The following is a 19,127-nucleotide window of genomic DNA, read 5'->3' on the forward strand; positions in this document are numbered from 1 at the left end:
CAACAAATGTACAAATGTGCTTTACACAATTGATATATGTATGGATTGTGATAAGAGTTGTATGAGCCCCCAATAAAATGATTTTTTAAATGTGCTGAAAAACCCAGCTTATACAAAAGTATATAAGTATATGCCAATAAAACTTTAAACAATCTGTATTTGATCCAGAAATACCTCAAATGTGCACTCAAGATAAAATTAATAAAAATGAATATTAAAAACAAAAACAAAACCCTACTGCCATCGAGTCAATTCCAACTCACCCTATATACACAAAGTATAAATCTTTATGTGAACATCCAGCCTCATTTTCCTCTTACAAAGTGCCTGCTGGTTTTGAACCACCAATCTTGCAGTTAATAACCCAATGCTTACCTGACAGTGCCACTAGGGCTCCATAAAAACCCACGTAAGGACTTAAACAATATTAACTAATTCTGAAACCATGTATTTGACATTTGTCATGTCTGCTAGCCTATGAATTCTAGAAGAACCTAGTTATTCTTCAGATAACCCCTCAGGACCAGTAATGAAAGTAGCATTATTGGGGAAGGGGACCCAATCACAATGATCGACATATAACACCCCCCCACCCCAGGGGGATGAACAACAGAAAAGTGGGTGAAGGGAGACAGCAGATGTGAAAAAAATTTAATATGAAAATAATAATAATTTATAATTTTATCAAGGGTAGATGAGGGAGGGGGTGGGAAAAGGAGGGGGAAAATGAGGAGCTGATACCAAGAGCTCAAGTAGAAAGGAATTATTTTGAAAATGACAATGGCAACATATGTACAAATGTGCTTGACACAATGGGTGTATGTAAGGATTGTGCGAATAGCTGTAAGAACCCCCAATAAAATGATTAAAATTATTTTGTTTAGCCTGTTATTAATCCTGTGAAACCTGTCTCAAAAGGAAAGGGGCCCTTGTCCTTTACACCACCATCTTCATATCTGCTGCCACCTATAAGCTAGTCATTTTTCCCCAAAAAAATTTCTAAGGAATGCTGGTAACCACAACATCCTAACAGCACTTTTAGGATGTCTGAGACTTTCTTTGTTTCTTGCCAAAGTGAACATCTTTTCATACTGTAGATATAGAAACATATTTACCTGAGCACTGACTGCTACTCCAGGAAGCCAAGAACAGAGTAGAATCTAAAACCCCAACTGTATTGAAAATATAGGACATTTATTAATTTGTGCTGAGAAGTAAGTAGGATGAGGTTAAGGGAGGGAGCTGGGGGGGGCAGGAAAAAAGCTTTTTTGTTGTTAACTGTGTAACAAATAACAGTATGTGTGGGAAAATGAAAACTAGGTAGAGAGTATATGCGGACAAATCTCTATGCTCATAATTAAGCCTAGAAAGCTAGGATTCTGGTGGAGAGAGGCCTTCACATTTGTGAATTAGAGATTAATCCCAGTCACATTCTAATTAAAAATTATTCCCCACAAAATGTCCCCATAATAGTGCTACTACAATAATATTTCTTATAAGCACGTGTCTGATCACTATGCAACCGGCAGCCCTATCGATTGGAGCAGACATGTTTCTATTGTTCTCCGCACACAGAGGACAGTCAGCTCCCTTCTACCTGCCCCCAGTACTGGTATTAGGTTTCTCACCCAATGAGCCCAGGGATATCTAGGGTTCAGACACTTCCCACCTTGTTACCTATGTGATTGACTGTGCTTGATGAAGTCTACTAGCCCCAAGACCATATATATCTGATGGAGAAGACATTCACTCTCTCTCTTGTTCTCTGAGCTTTAACTCTTAAAGTTCTCTGACCTTCAGGTTCCTCATTTGTAAAATGAGGTATCACCTACCCTCATAAGATTAATGCCAATACCGAGTGAGTATAAAATACATTACTTAGGCCAGGGTCTGGCACCGAACACATAAGGTTAGTGATGCCCCTTTCTGTTTCTCCCTTACATATAACAAACAGAAATCCTCTGATCCCTACATTAAACTTAAGCGAACTCTAGACTCATCTGACCATAACCTTGTTTCAAGCATGTCTCCTACCATCAAATCCACCAGTGGCTCCTCTGGAGAAACGACCCATAGAGAATACAACTTAGGAAAAGCTATGGGGCAGTCAGTTCACTGGCAGTGCTACTTTGGTTGCTATAGGGTTGCTAACAGTCAGAATTGATTCAACAGCACGCAACAACCATCAACAGAAAGATGTCTGAGGGTGGCACAAAACACTCAGCTGCTATCTGAAAGGCTGACAGTTCACCTCTACTTCTCCAACCCTGATGTCCTCTTTCAGCAATGGATCCCTCCTAAAGACGTTCGCGGAGCCTGGTGGAATAGTTGCTTGTGCGTTTAGCTGCTTACAGCAAAGTCAGCAGTTCACACCCAGCACCCCCTCCATGGGACAAAGTTGAAGCTTTCCACTCCTGTAAAGATTCACAGTTCTACTCTGTCCTACAGGGTTGCTGTGATATGTTGAAAGCAAGTGACTCAATGTTCTCTTGTGGATTCATAGGCTTTCTTTTTTTTTTATCATTTTATTAGGGGATCATACAACTCTTATCACAATCCAAACACACATCAATTGTGTAAAGCGCATTTGTACATTCATTGCCCTCGTCATTCTCAAAACATTTGCTCTCCACGTAAGCCCCCGGCATCAGGTCCTCATTTTTTCCCCTCCCTCCCCGCTCCCCACTCCCTCACGAGCCCTTGATAATTTATGAATTATTATTTTGTCATATCTTGCCCTGTCTGACGTCTCCCTTCACCCACTTTTCTGTTGTCCGTCCCCCAGGGAGGAGGTCACCTGTAGTTCCTTGTAATCGGTTCCCTCTTTCCAACCCACTCTCCCTCTACCCTCCCAGTATCACCACTCACACCACTGGTCCTGAAGGGATCACCCGCCCTGGATTCCCTGTGTTTCCAGTTCCTATCTGTACCAGTGTACATCCTCTGGTCTAGCTAGGCTTGCAAGGTAGAATTCGGATCATGATAGTGGTGGTTGGGGGGGAGGGGGAAGCATTTAGGAACTAGAGGAAAGTTGTATTTTTCATCGTTGCTACATCGCACCCTGTCTGGCTCGTCTCTTCCCTGAGACCCCTCTGCAAGGGATCTCCAATGGCCTACAAATGGGCTTTGGGTCTCTACTCCACACTCCCCCATCATTCACTATGGTAGGATTTTTTGTTGTGATGATGCCTTATACCTGTAGATCTCAATTCTTAAATTATGTAAAACTCACTGCCATTGAGTCCATTCTGACTCATAGTGTCCCTATATATAGAGCTTCCATGGCTCTGTAAATCTTTATGGTAGTAGTAAGCCTCATATTTCTCTCTCTGAGTGACTGGTAGGTTTGAACTACCAACCTTGCACTTTGTAGCCCAACGCTTTACCCAACAGTGCTATCAGGGCTTCTTTAATTACACAAAAAGATTAAAGTCATTTACTTCACAATATTGTTAATTCTATAAATATTTACTGAGCACACCCTAAGTGCTAATGTAAGGCTTTGTGCATGATTTAAAATAATAATACATCACTTGGGTGGCTAGTAAAAATGTTTTTTAATGAAACATAACAGTTATAAGGTTTCTTAAACAGGCTAAATGAGAGATGATGGTGATTTACAGTGGAAAATGGGAGTTCATATTGTGTAAGAAAAAACAGAAGTGGATGTAAGGTTTAATGATATATGTTTGACACTAGAAAACACTTGGTACAGTGGTTGATATATTGCAGAGGTTTGTGCATATTTTATCTTCCAAAAGGCCACAATACTTCCCATCCCACATGCTCTCTTAGAACCTTGCCACATCTCCAAGAAGAGGTAGAGTCTATTTCCCTTGGACAATGGAATGATCTTGTGAACTGTTATTCATGAACTTGGCATCATTGAATCTTTAAAATATATTACTCTGAGTTATCTGCTTATTAGAAGTAATTTTACTTAATAATCTTCCTTGGAAGAAAAATAAGTAACCCGCAGCATGGGCCCCCTTATCAGTCTTCAACACTTAGCACTATAGGGACCTTCTATTCTAGCATCACAAAGAACAAAGGAATCAATCTCCCAATGTTAGATGGCAGAGATCTCATTAAGCAAGGATAAGGGGAAAAAAGTTATACTTTATTCATTTTGCCATTGAAAGAAATACAATACAGAATAGTACAACAAATTACACAAAATTGTAGACAAATAATTTTGGTTATAGAATACGACGCATAAAATTATTCGACTTGTATAAGGTACGCACAAATGTGGATATTGAAACACAAGGTTCCTAGGAAAGCTATCTTCCAAAATATTAATAGATGGTAGAGAATTCAGATAAGCCTTTCATTTCCTTCTTCCTATTGTATCTAACTTTCACTGCTGGATTTTTTTTTAACTAAGAATGTGTTGTCATCTCATGAATAATAAAACTATTATTGCAAGCTTTAAAAGAAAGAGCAATTAATGTCATAAAACGCTGCAGAGATAGCTCCATTAAGATTAAGAATGAAAGAAACACCCACTGGTTTTAAAAACAAAGATATCACTGGAGACGTGCCAAATGTTTCAGTGGAATGTAGAGGTAAAAAAGGCAGCTGTCGTGAATGTACAATGGGAGAATAGAGACAATGTAGAAAACTCTTTAAACAGTTCTGCCTGTCTTGAAGAAATGAGGTTGGGACTGTTAGAAAATGGCTGACTGTCACAGGCAAGAGATCAGACATGCCTCCATCCCTTCTTTATACTAGTTGACACCAACCATCTCTCCCAGGACATTCTACTTCTCTGTTGGGTTCAGTAAGTCACTGCAATGGTCATGTAGAACTCACAGACAATACTCACAATTAAAGGATTAGGAAAGGGAACAGGTTACAGGCGCCCTCGTGGTGTAATGGGTTACATATTGGGCTGTGTGCTACTCCGGGTAGACTAGAGAAACAAATCCATGGACACACATATGTGTATAAGAAAGAGATTTATACACAAGAGCAATTGAACACTGAGAAAACATCCCAGCCCAGATCAGGTCCAAAAGACCGATATTAGCCCATATGGCCAATACCAATCTATAAAGTCCTCTTTAGACTCACGAAACACATGCAATGACGCTGAATGTAGAAGATCAGAGGCCAGTGGGTAGAAAGTCTTTGGATCCAGTGGCACTAGAAACATCTCAGCGCTGGCAGGGGTCTTTGCATGGCTCTCTGCACACAGGGCTGAATCAGGGTGGATCCATGTGTCTTGTCAGCTGCTATGTCTCCTAGGGTGTGCCAGAGAGAGAAGTGTCTCCCACCTCTTAGGAGGAAATACCAGAATTCCCAGAATCCTTAGGAGAAGGCTATGCCCACACAGAAGCCTCACTGGCTATATCCTGATTGACAGGCTAGACTCCACCCCTACACGCTTAATCCTCAAATTGACAATTATATAACTACCACAGGCTGCTAGCAACAAGGTCAATGGTTTGAAACCACCAGCCACTCCAGGGGAGAAAGATGAGGCTTTCTTACTCCGATAAAGATTAAACGTCTCAGAAACCCACAAGGGGTAGTTCTAACTCTGTTCTCTAGGGTTGCTAAGCAGTGAGCTTGCATTTTTTTTGAAGGAGTAAATAGATGAAAAGCACAATATTCATAAATGAACTATTTAGCAATACAGAAAAATGAAGAACTGAGTTAGTTACATCATAGATGAAGCTTGAAAGATCTTCGACAAGATAGATACAGTGGCTGCAACAATGGGTTCAAACATAAGAACAATTATGAGGATAAGACAGGACCAGGCAGTGTTTCATTCTGTTGTACAGAGGGTTCCTATGAGTCGGAACGGACTTGATGGCATCTAACACCAGCACAAAGAAAGCAGATTAGGGGGTTAGTAGACTAGCAGTGTTGTGCAAACAGAACAAGGCAATGAATACTGCACGGCTTAAAAGCAGGAAAGGTGTGTGTCAGGGTTGTATCTCTCACCTTATGTATTCAACTGCATTCTGAGCAAATCATCAGAGAAGCTGGATTTTATGAAGAAGAGTGCAGCAACTGCAAGGTTTATTAACAACCTGCGGTATGCAGAAGACACAACCTTGCTAGCTCAAAGTCAGGAGGAATTGATGCACTTGCTGATGAAGATCAGGGATTACAGTCTTCAGTATGGATTACAGCTCAGTGTTAAGATCAAAATTCTTACAACTGGACCAATAGCACACATCATGTTAAATGGAGAAAAGGTTAATTTTTCAAGGATTTTGTCTTACTTAGATCCATAATCACTGCTCATGGAAGCAGCAGTCAAGAGATCAAAAGACTTATTGGGTAAATCTGCTATACAAGACCTCTTTAGAGTATTGAAGAGAAAATGATGTTACTTTGAGGACTAAGGTGTGCCTGACCCAGGCTATGGTATTCACCAATGCATCATTTGCATGTCAAAATTGAACACTGATTGAGAAGGTCCGTAGAATAGATGCATTTGCATTATGGCACTGGAGAAGAATATTAAAAGTACCATGGACTGCTAAAAGGACAAACTGATCTGTGTTGAAAGGAGTGAGGCCAGATTGTTCCTTAGTGGCAAGGATGGCAAGACTTCATCTTACACACTCTAAACATGTCGGGATAGATCGGTCCTTAGAGAAGGACATCATGAGTTGGTAAAGAGGAAGGGCAGTGAAAAAGAGGAAGGCTCTCGATGAAATGGATGGACACCGTGGCTGCATCAATGGGCTCAGGCATAGGAACAATTGTGAGGGTGGCGCAGAACCATGTAGTGTTTTGTTTGTGTGCATAGTGCCGCTACAGGTTGCAGCCAACTCGATGGCACTTAAGAACAACAGTACTGGGAATGGGGTGCTGGGAAGAAGTGGGAACGACTGTCAATAAGTACATAGTTTGTTTGGGGGTGATGACATTTTTCTACAATTGACTGGGGTAATGGCTGCACAAATTCTACGAACATACTAAGACCACCAAATGTATACTTTAAATATATTAATTATGTATACGTGAATCATATCACAATAAAACTGGTATATTAAAAATAAAAAGCAACAGGCAACACAAATATTAACTAAAATTTTCTATATGAGGTTTTAAAACTAAGATGTGCAATTGCATTGCAAAAGAAGAGTAGAGTAATATTAAAATTCTTAAAAACAAACTGAGAAAGTTAGTAGAAAGGAAAAATATGAAGATAGTGGGGGACAGGGTGGGAATGATAAAGGAAATATGAGAGAAAAATCTACAGACAAAGGTTCTTGTAAAATTGAGCAGATACAACCTAGCACCCTGAAGGACTACCTCTTCCTAATATTATGACAAGGGAGACTGGAGGAGATGAGGTATGGGTCCGAGGAAATCAGATGCCTACCAGATGGACTCTATTATCTGGGAAGTGTGGCATCTCCTATGAGTAATAGGGAAAAGAAAAGGAGAGATATTGTAAAGGCAGCTGATAGAGTGACAGAATAAATATTCTCCCAATATTTTATCCATGAGATAAATTTATTTCATCTACTATATCAGAATACTGCTAAAAATAAAATATAAGTAGATACTAAAAAAAGTAGAAACTGAAATTATAGCAATAATTATGTAACACTTCTTAATATGGTTTCACTATTAGATGGTTGAACTATTGAATTATATTATATGTGAATTATAGAGCTATAAAACTGTTTTTAAAAAGAGCTATGTGATGAGCCTACAGCGTCAGCAAGTGGAATAAGGGTTTGGGAGGGAGGCAGACACAGAGGTGGTGGCAGGGTGAAGGGGTTATAACGTCAAGGAATCCATATCAAAAGAGAATGTTTGGAAAATGTGGTAGCAAATGTACAATTCTGCTGGATATGATTGAACTATGGAATGATGTCACATATATAGTAATCCCAATTTTAAAAAAGGTTACGTTATAAAAAAAGGGAGGATTTAATCTGAACAAAACCGGCAAATAGAAAATCAGCTTTCATAATGATCTTAACATTGTCATGTGAATGAAAAAAAAAACTAATTATGAATACCTCAAAACACTCTGAAATAAATTCTCTTTTTCAGTGTACTGTTTTTGAGTTTTTTTAATCATTTTATGGGGGCTCGTACAACGCTTATCCATACATACATCCATTGTGTCAAGCACATTTGCACATTTGTTGCCATCATTATTCTCAAAATGTCTGCTTTCCACTCAAGCCCCTGGCATCATCAGCTCATTTTTCCCTTCCTTCCCAGTTCCCCATGAACCCTTGATAATTTACAAGTCATTATTATTTTGTCATATCTTACACTGTCCAACGTCTCCCTTCACCCACTTTTCTGTTGACCGACCTCCAGAGAGGGTATATGTAGATACTGTACTTATAATCAGTTCCCCCTTTCTACCCTACCTTCCCTCCACCCTCCCTCTCACCCCTGGACCTGAGGGGTTCATCTGTCCTGGGTTCCTTGTATTTCCATTTCCTATCTGTACCAGTGTACATCCTTCAGTCCAGCTGGATTTGTACGGTAGAACTGGGCTCATGATAGTTGGGAGGAGGAAGCATTTAAGAACTAGAGGAAAGTTATGTTTCATCGTTGCTACACTGCCCCCTGACCAGCTGGTCTCCTCCCCAAGTCTAAGAAGATAATCTTTTACAATAAAGTAGTGAGGCAGGAAATGACTGAACTGGCCATTGTTTGTGATTTTTTTTTTCCCCTCTCCATACAGTAAAAGGAATTCAATCTTTTTCTAAATCACATGTACAATGTTGTAGTTTAGGTTGGGATTATATAACTATTTGGAAATCTACTCCCATATCAATTGCCATATATTGTAGTGGCATATTTTTTAAAAACTCAATTTTTTGCCTTCCCCAGATTATTATTGTTAGGTACCATAAATTGATTACAACTCATGGCAAATCCATACGTGCAGAGAACCACTCAATGAGGTTTGCAAGGCTGTAACCTTTCAGAAGCAGATCACCACGTCTGTTTTCCAACACACTTCTGAGTGGGTTTGAATCACACTTCAGCTATAGTAATGCTTAATCATTTGCTCAATCCAGGGGCTGCCTCAAGTCATTATCCATAGCAAAAGTGCTTGCAACAGTAGCTTTCCAATATAACACAAAAAGCCAAAGATTCTACACAGTCTTACAGGTTCTAGTGGATTAAACAAGAACCACTATTGTTAACATGCTCAGTAAAAAATGTACATACTTGTTTTTTGTTTTTTCTGCAAAACTTCCAAATTGCCTTTTGCACCTCGCCTCTAAGCCAAGTTTTAACAGCCACTGGAACATTCTAGTCACTACAAGAACAATGTGCCACAGACAAGGAGTTTACAGGCTTGTTGGATAGACAAAGAATGTACTGGAGATATGCTTAGTTAATTTTAACAGATGTAAAATTATTAAATACTAAAAGAATTATATGCACAAGGCTCAGTAGTTTGAGAAAAGGGAGAAAACGTTTCCCAATATGGGGATACTACCTACAGGGGTGCGCTGGCCCAGTCCAGGATAGATACAAAAGCTGATAGCTATACTTTATCCTGGATTATGGGTGATAGTACAAAGCTTTTAATTGCTGAAATGTAAAATGAGGGGTGTGTGTGCTAGTCTGGGTACTCCAAAACACGGGTGGGCTTATCTTTTCAGAGCCTTCTTTTAAGGCGTGTCTTAAACCCCTTTAGAGTTCCAATTTTAAAGACTGAACAGAAGTGGGCTTAAAAGCTCTCTATTTTCATAGTCCTCAATAAACATTTCTATTTATTATAAGCAGAAGAAATTAGTATAAACAAAGATCCTAAACTCAATTCTTAAAACAGTCATGTTCAATCCATATCTATCTTATCATAATCCTTATTTAAACTATTCTATTGGCACAAAATATGGGATTAGGCCTCTGACAGCATGAACCCAGAGCCAGGCTTTCTGTCAGCCATTTTGACCTTCTCTCAGCCATTTTCCCTAAGAAGCTCTGAGAAATTCAATGGGTGATTTTGTCCGGAGCTCAAAATAAACATTGATCACATTCATTTTTGCCATTTTAAACAGGAATAACCAAAAACAACAATGAAACAAAATAATCAAAACTTTAACTTCCCATATTCTTTCCAGAAAATGTAGTAACCTGCATGGACATATCTGACTTCTGGCTAGCCAAAGAAACAATACAAGTGAGAGGTCACACAAACATCCACTCGCCATCTTTATGTTATGTTTCTCTAATACCCAACTCCTGGTACCATAATGTGTTAGTCTGGGGAGACTAGAGAAACAAATTCACAGACACTCATATGTGTATACGAGCTTTATATATGAGAGCAACTGAATATTGAGAAAACATTCCAGCTCAGTCCCTGCGAGACATTCTTGTTAACAAGCCAGCTGGAGACAGGCTGAGGGCAGCCAGAGCCTCAGAGGTGGAAAAGCCACATAGAGACCCCTGCCAGCGCTGAGATGCTTATAACGCCACTGGATCCACAAGACTTTCCAACCACTGGCCTGTGATTATCTTATATTAGGCATCATTGTATGTATAATTCCTCTTCGTGAGTCTGAAAAGGAATTTATAGATTGGTATCGGACATATGGGCTAATACCGGACTTATGGACTTGATCTGGACTGGGCTGAGATGTTTTCTCCATATTTAACTGCTCTTGTATATAAAGCTTTTTCTGAGTGTCTATGAATTTGTTTCTCTAGTCTACACAGACTAACATAGGGTGGGTGCTGGGTAATTTTTTTTCTGTAAAGGGGGCAATAGGTCAGATAAATTTGGGAACCTATGGGTTATTCAAGAAGGCAAGTGAAAAAAAGATACAAAATTCCCACATATTTCTTCCTATTTTTACTGCTCAGTTTTATTTTGAGGGCATTTAAGATTTGATGCAATTTTGTTGTTCTTGTTCTTTTTATAATTCTAAATTCACTTTATTAATTAGGACTATTAAAATGTATCATATAAATCTGTTTTCCATAAAATTATATTCGAGATAGTCAAGAATGGTTTATTTAGAAAAGTATCAACTTAATTCTGTTTGATAAGAACTATGCTGAGTTGAGTAGCAGTAGACACAGGAACAAAATGATCATAATCTTAGTTTCCACCCTGACTGAACAACCATGGCTCTGTGGGTTTAGCCCCTGTGTCGTTTTAAGGGGAGGACAGTCTGACAGCAACACATGGCAGGTAGGGATTGGAAAGAAAAGCGTTCATTCTTTTTTCCCTCTCACAGTGTCACCAGCCCTTTTGCTTAGCTTTGTACTCAGTTATACGAGCCCCTAATAAAATGATTAGAAAAAAAAGAACTATGCTGAATTTAATTTTTAGAAGAATCTGACAACCTCATTTACATCTTTAAGAAAGATATATATATAATTAAGCTCTTCTAAAACCTAAAATCCCAAAATTACGTTGCTGATTTTTGATCACCTTCCTGACATTGCTCAAGACTGCAAATACATTTAAATTTGACAGTCATAACAGTGTCTTTAAAATGCAGAGTCATTGAGTCTCTTCTAGTCAGTACTTAATAACAAAAACCCTGATTTCACAAATAACTCCTTTTCCAAGCTACTTAGAGTAGCCCACGTAATTTATTGTTTCACTGCTTCTGATTTTCTCTCCAAAATGTTATTTAAAATAAAAAAATAATCAAGAAAAGTTAAAGATTCCTGGATCATGACTAAAACACATTTTATAATCTCAATTAATTCTCCACACAACCTGATTAACCCTTAACTTTTGCCCTCCCCTTTTGCCATCAAGTTGATTCTGACTCATAGTGACCCCTATAGAACAGAGTAGAACTGCCCCCATGGGTTTCCAAATGTGGTAGTTACATAATTTCATGTCAACCTGATATATAAAAGTGTAGGGGTGGAGTCTAGGCTGTCAATCAGGTCACAGCCTGATGGTGACTCCTTGTGGACATGGTCTTTTCCTAAGGAGATTCCTGGGGACCTTCTCTCTCCACTCCACTCTGCTGCTTTTACCTTCCCATTGAAGCCACTCTGAGACCCTGATTGTAGCTAGAGCCCTGGAGATACATCCACTGCCACTGGATCCACAAGACTTTGCACCCACAGGCCTGTGATATTCCTGCATTCTACATCATTGCTTGTGACTACATGAGTCTGAAAAGGGATTTATGGACTAGTATCAGACTTATGGACTTGAGTTGGACTGGGCTGGGCTTGTTCTCCTGAAATGTAAAGCGTCTTAATATAAAGCTTTTTCTTACACATATATGAGTATCACTGGATTTGTTTCTCCAGCCTAACACACCAAGACTGCAACTCTTTACAGCAGCATTAAGCTTCTTCTATCAAGGAGTGGCTGGTGGTTGCAAACTGCTCACCTTACAGTTAGTAGCCCACTCATAACCTACTTACCAGGGCTCCAACTTGCCCTTAGTTAGGAGTTTTTCCAGTTGTCCAGGGCCATTGTTCTAAATCATTATGCCCTCCTCACTTACAGGATAGTTAGGTTCCAAATACCAGGTAATGATGCATAATCAGCAGATTCTTTTACTATTGTTGTAAATGTAAAATGCTGGATAACGAGATAGCCAATAAGTTAGAAGAAGGTACATCACACTCATTAACCCTATCCTCATTTTTAATATTGCTCCCCTCACTACAACATTTAATCATATTCTTGTCTTATGAAGCAGTCCCTTCAATTCCCTAGAACTTCTTTGCCCTTTTCATAGCCAAATATCATCAGTAATCCCCACTCACTGTTTCTACTTCTTACCTCCTGTTTATGCTTCAAGTCACTTCGATAAGCCTTTCCCACACCTACCAACCACTCCACAGAAACTAATCGAAGGCCATCAATAATGTCCAAATTGAATCATTCCAAAGGATTAATTTTAGATCTCATCAGTCAATCCGCTCACCAGTATTCAAGATAACTCACTGTTCCCTCTTAGGCTCCCATGACTGCCACATTCTTCTGTATTTTTCTATTACACCTTTGATTTCGGTCTCTATGCAAGATTTTCCCCTCTGCTTAATCCTTAAGTGCAATTGTGGTTGTTTAAAATCTGCTCACAAATTCTTTGGTATTCCTTTAAAAAAAAAAAAAAGCCAAAAACTCACTGCCATCTAGTCAATGCCAACTCACAGCGACCCTATACTATAGGACAGGGTGAAACTGCCTCTCTGAGTTTCCAGAACTGTAACTCTTCACAGGAGAAGAAAGCCCTGTCTTTCTCCCTCTGAGCTGCGGTGACTAATGACCACAGTAAGGCAGAAGTAATGAATGATCTGGGACTTCTGAGACTAAGTCATAAAAGGTATTGCAGCTTCTTCCTTCCTTTCAGCAACGTTGAGCAATACCCTGACTGCAACCTCATGGACGACCCTGCGCCACAACCACTCAGCTAAACCACCCCAAATTCCTGACCCAGAGACCAGTTGATAATATACAAAGAGGGGCTTCAAAAAGTTCATGATCTCTTCGATCCGTTTTCCCCTAAACTTTCTGAAGTCACCTCATATGTCTGTTGTTTCAAGATGCTATATTTTGATACAACTTGTTGCGCATCAATAGATAACAAATTCAGTGTTTCTCAGAGTCCTAGCCAAGGCCTTCTGCTCTTTCCACTCATTGTCTCAACTCTCCATATGGATAAAGCTCATATTTGCCACAGAGTTTTTTGTCCATACCCACATGCTCAATAATCTAAACCTAAGTTTTAGGAGCTGGAGCAGTCACAAGTTACACATTGGGCTGCTCACCAAAAAGTTAGCAGTTCAAACCCACCAAATGCTCCATGGGAAAAGGCTGAGGCTCTCAGCTCCCATGAAGATTTGCAGCAGTGTTTCCCAAAGCAGTGGCACCACCCCATGGGGACGCTAGAACAATCCAGGATGGGCGTACTTTCTCCTGGATTGTGACTACAGCGCAGAAGTTGAATTCAGGTGTCTCCCACTTTGCCTTTAGGGAAATGTCTATTCTGTGTCTGTCTTCTCTGAACCTGTTCTGCTCAGGAACTGGGCTTGCATTTGACTATTGCCCTAACCTAAATAACTGGTGGTCCAAATGCACCCAGCAGTGCCACAGATGAAAGGCCAGTGATCAATAAATATCACATACACACTCTATGGAGCAATTCCACTCTGTTCATGGGGCCCCATGAAGTTTTTATCAGTTTATTTTCACAAAATGGTACATATTGCTCTGTCGTTCTACAAGCAAATACTTTTACATAGAAGAAGAAAACACCACTTCTAAATAGCCATTAGTGAGAAATATGATACCTCCTTCCCCTGGCAAGACCGGTATTTTACAATCTAGTTTGTAGCCTCAGAAGGGAAGAGAAACAGTAAGGGGAATGTGTGGGGGTGGGGGGTGAATTCAAAGTATGTAAAAACCATTACTCTTAAGAACTAGTGGAAAGATCTACTGTTAAGAACTAAGGAAAGATCTGTCCAAGTACTCAGGAACTGAAAAGGTGAGGAGGCAGAAAAATGACAGACTAAAGGTAGGAAAAAACAGGAAAAAGAAAGAATCCATATTCCCAAGAATTCCACCTAAAACTCAATAAGGCTCATAGGAGCCCTGGTGTCGGTGGTTTGAGCCCACCAGCTGCTCTGCGGGAGAAAGATTAGGATATGTACTTCCTTAAGGAATACAAGTCTCAGAAACCCATAGGGGCAGTTCTAGTCTGTCCTATAGGATCACTCTGATGTGGAAGCAATTAAATGGCAGTGTATTATTCCCCACCCCTTCCCGAAAGTGATCCTAGATTCAGACCCACACAAATAATGAGATTCATAATTTAATTTCAAATTACTCACTGAAATTACGTGATATTAAATAGGTTGACTATCACATTATCTGACACTCAGTATTACTCATGTACCTGAGCCATATGATTTCATAATTCCCGATTTCAAGGTACAACTGCCAAACTGCCTCTTTTTTCCCTTGAAGAATTATGTAGAGAAAAACTGATAGTTGAAGGGATGTTGAAATTAATACTTTTCATTCTTGCAGGTGTGTCTTTAATAACTCACAGTTATCACATTTTTCCTTCTTCTAAGGAAAGTGCAGCCCTGTTGGCATAATGGTTACGAGTTGGACTGCTAACCTCTAGATCAGCAGTTCAAAAACACCAGCCACTCTGAGGAAGAAAGACTAGGCTTTCTACTCCCATAAAGAGTTCCAGTCTCTGAAACCTACAGAGGCAGTTAGGGTCGCTATGAGTCAGAAACAACTTGATGGCCTAAGTTTGGAGGGTTTATTTAGAGTAAAAGTGAAATTTTGTGAACAGTCTGACAACTCAAAAAAATCTGAATTCTGACATCCCTTTCTGCAAGCTACATGATCTTGAGCAAATTATTTTAAAGCCTAGAGTCTCAGGTTCCAAAAATGTAAAATGGGAATATAAAATAGGGATAATAAACGCCTACTTCACAGATTGTAAGAAAAAAAATTAGGGGTCCCACTAGACTAAAATATAAGCTCCAAGAGGCAAAAACAGTGAACGTCTGCATCTCTCTTCTTGCTCCTATATACGTATGCAGCGCTCTCTCTCGCGGGCGCTCTCTCTTTCTCTCTCTCTCACACACACACACATGCATCTGAGCATTTAGCCTGAAACAATAATTAACACATAGTAGGTGCACAATAAAAATTGTAATTAGTTAATACACATCTACTCCAACAATACTAAGCCTTCTTCCATAACCCCTGCCCCCACGCCCTTCTGTGTTCTATTATTTTCCAAAGCCTTCAGGACATCCTATTCTGCCCTATGAAGTGGTTTTCTCCCTCTCATTAGCTATTATTAACTACCTATCATCCAGAGAAAGTACTTTTGGAAGTAATTTATCCCTATTACCACCCACCCTCCATTTCTAATGTGACGGGGGTGGAGGGGACAGTCAGAATATAAGATACACAGCAATTCGACGACTTGTCCGTCCCTGGCCACTGACTCCACTCGGCTCTCTACAGCATGCACCTTTGCGATGACATCGCACTGTGCCTCTCTCTCTGCTGACCCGACGCTCTCTCGTGTAGGAGGACACCCTCCGCTCTCACAGGTGAAGGCACAGATGACGCTGCCCGCCCTGAACGGAGAGCGAGGGCCCCGCGGCCGCGGGCGGCTCGGCGGCGTTCTCCAGTCCCTGGAAGCCAGCGAGAGGGGCGCGGCCGCCCACGGGGCCTGGGGAGACAGGGTGAAGTCCACGACTTCGGGAGACACGGCCCACGCCGCGTGACCCGGCCCGTGACCCACAGCTCCGGCCCCCTCGGCTCGCCTGCCACCCCTCCCGCCCGACCCCGCTTCACTCGGGACCCTCAAAAAGAAACCCAGAAAGCAGCCAGCCAGTGCCTGCTCATTGGCTGATCCCGCATCTCCTTCACCTTCATTGGCCATCTGGGTGCAAAACCCTCCTCCACGAGGGAACCCCTTTCGTACGGCGGCACCCCGAGCCTAGCAACCTCAACCCGCTCCCCGAAACGGCGCACCCCCACCCCCCAAGGAGCCCCACGGGCTCCCGCAGAGCCGCGCGCTGGGCCCTCACCGTGTAGTAGGAGAGCAGCCCCGCATTGTAGTCCAGCACGAACCAGCGATACTGCCAGCCCTTCATCACGTTAGTCCACTTGCTGAGCGGCCCCTCCATGATGGACGCCATCTTGGGAGCCGCCAATGACAACAAACGGCCTGACGTCACTCGCGTATAAGGGCATGAGCAGGCGGGGGCGGGGGCGGGGCCGCCGCGGGGCGGGGCGGGGCGGGGCCGGGAGGGCGGGGCTAGCGGCTGCTGGCGTGAACGACCCGACCCACCCGCTCACCCGCAGCGAGCGACTCAGACCAGCTCTCGTGGGGCGCCGTATTGTGTGCAGCTCTGTGAAGAACACGAGCGCGAGGACTGCTGTTATTTATTAACACAGGTCATTTGACTAGCCCTGGTGAGGTATCCTACACGTCCCAAGAACTTCGTACCCGATCATCCGTTTTACTTTTACTCCACAAAGTCATACATTTAATACATATGTATTCTTTTGCGCTAGACTCTCTTTGTGGTCCTAGGAAGACAGCAGCGCCTTCAGGGGATGAGCAATGGCAGACAATAAAATAAATCGTACATTGAAATTGGTGCGTTCTCAAAAAAAAAAAAGAAAAGAAAGAAATTGGTGCGTTCTGTGGAGAGGACCCTCAGCGAGATCGATTGACACAGTGGCTGAAACAATAGGCAAGTATAGGGACAATTGCGAGGATGGCGCAGGACCCCAGCAGTGTTTAGTTCTGTTGTGCTTCAGGTTGCTATGAGGCTGAACCGACTCGATGACACCTAACAACAAATTGGACACAATTTAACAAGAAAAGGGATAGAGAGTGTGGATTGCAACTTTAAACTGGGTGATCAGGAAAAGCCTGAATAAGAACTTTGGACCAGAAACCTGGAGAACGTGAGGGAGAGAACCATGTGGATAGCTGATCTGTTCAGGAGGAAGACGTAAATGCAAGGAGTGAATCCGGCATATTGAAGCAGGTCGATGTGAGCCAGGGACAAAGTAGTAGGAGATCACTATACGGCCTACCAGGAAGTTGTAGACATTTATTGACCACCAAATGTGGCCAGGCACTGTTCAAAGTCCTGGGTGTACAACAATGAACAGATCACACAAATTCCTCCCGTTCCGAGAGCTGTGGTGCTAACGAGGAAAAGCAAACACAAAGCAAGTAAACAAGAAAGATATCGGATACTGATCAACACTTTGCAGGAATTGATATGCTAGAAAGCCAATGGGTGGCTACTTCATATAGAATGATCAAGGGGTTCTTTGAGAATGTGACATTTAAACTGAGACCTGAAGGATAAGAAAGAGCCAGCTGTACAAATGTTCAATGAGTTGAGAAGGGAAATGAGACAGAGGCTGGAGGGCTGGAGGTGGAGGTAAAATCAAGGGAGAGGTTTTCCTTGTCCTAGCTGATCTTTTTTAGATTCAAGATTCAAGAGCATGATTTTATGCCAAAGGATCTGTTCTGGAAGAAGGAAATAAACTGATGACATTGGAAAGAAAGAGAATTGTAGCAATGAGATCCTTGACCAGGTCAGAGAGGTTAAGATTTCAAGCCCAAGCCCCAGGGTTGGCCTTTGATGGAAGCAGAGATACTTCATTCATAAAAACAAGATTGAGAGCAGAGTATAGGTTCAGCTGTCAGTGGGCTGGTAGTTTGGCTATGGAAAGTTGAATGAGTTTCTTTCTTCTAGTTCCTAAAACATGCATGGAATTTCTCAAACTAAAAGGCCTGAAGAAAAATACAAGCCTCAGGTTGAAATAGTAAGGGATCTGCAGGGTCAGCCCCAATCCGAACTATGTGGACCCCCACACTCCCCACCCCACCGCACTTCAGAGGACAGCACTGAAGCTACAACTTGGAGAGAGGGGCACATCTGATCAGAGAACACAGGAGAAACCAAGAGGGAAGGAGAGTGAGTGGAACACACACTGTCCCACCAAGCCCCGAGGATGATATTCCTGATCAGAGCAGACATTGCACAAAAAGGACCATAAGACCTACCCCAGCACGAGACACGACATCCTTCACTGAACCATAGTACTATGGGGGACAACACTGGAGACACTGTGGGAATTGTGCCCAATCTGACCCCATCACACTGGCGAAACACTAAGGGCAAGAAACAGAGCAGCAAGGGGAACAGAACAATGATGTCCCCAGGGAATACCAAAAATAGACTTTGGGGACAAAGTATAGCACCCTATCAGACTCAACTGGAAAACACTGGGTCAAAAAACAGACCTGGAACTATTTATAGGCTTTTCCTTTTTTGTCATTGGCTTTCTTTTTTGTTGTTATTTTGGTTTTTGTTTGTTTTGTCTTCCTTCATTATTTTGTTTGGCTTTGCCTTGTTTCTGCGCTTAGTAAGGTCTTTGCATGTCTATCTAGATAAGATAACATAGGCAGGATAAACAATTCAGAGAAGAAAACAACATGATGGACAGGTCTGGGGGGACACAGGAAAAGGAAAGGTGGGAGAAAGAAAGGTGGGTGTCAACTAACCCAGGGACAGCGAAACAACAAGTGAACTAAAATCAATGGAGAGAAGCGCGTAGGATGCCTAGTGGTGCTTAATCAAGGGCAATGTAACAGCGAGGAATTACTGAAACCCAA

The 19,127-nt window shown here is 41.5% G+C and overlaps 1 protein-coding gene across 9 annotated transcripts in view; it reads right to left on the reverse strand.

Moving 5' to 3' along the window:
- The window catches only part of OSBPL9 (oxysterol binding protein like 9), a 158,860-nt gene extending 142,240 nt beyond the window's left edge, over window positions 1-16,620 (reverse strand). For all 9 annotated transcript variants that reach the window (XM_004699432.4, XM_004699431.3, XM_045291890.1 and 6 more), the window contains exon 1: window positions 16,510-16,620. In XM_004699432.4, coding sequence (XP_004699489.1) covers window positions 16,510-16,620 — 111 coding nt within the window. The remainder of the gene's footprint in view (window positions 1-16,509) is intronic.
- Window positions 16,621-19,127: the final 2,507 nt, after the last annotated feature.

This window comes from Echinops telfairi, unplaced genomic scaffold (genome assembly GCF_000313985.2).
Source record: "Echinops telfairi isolate 266 unplaced genomic scaffold, ASM31398v2 ScPeMD7_443;HRSCAF=831, whole genome shotgun sequence".
NCBI classification, from domain to species: domain Eukaryota; kingdom Metazoa; phylum Chordata; class Mammalia; order Afrosoricida; family Tenrecidae; genus Echinops; species Echinops telfairi.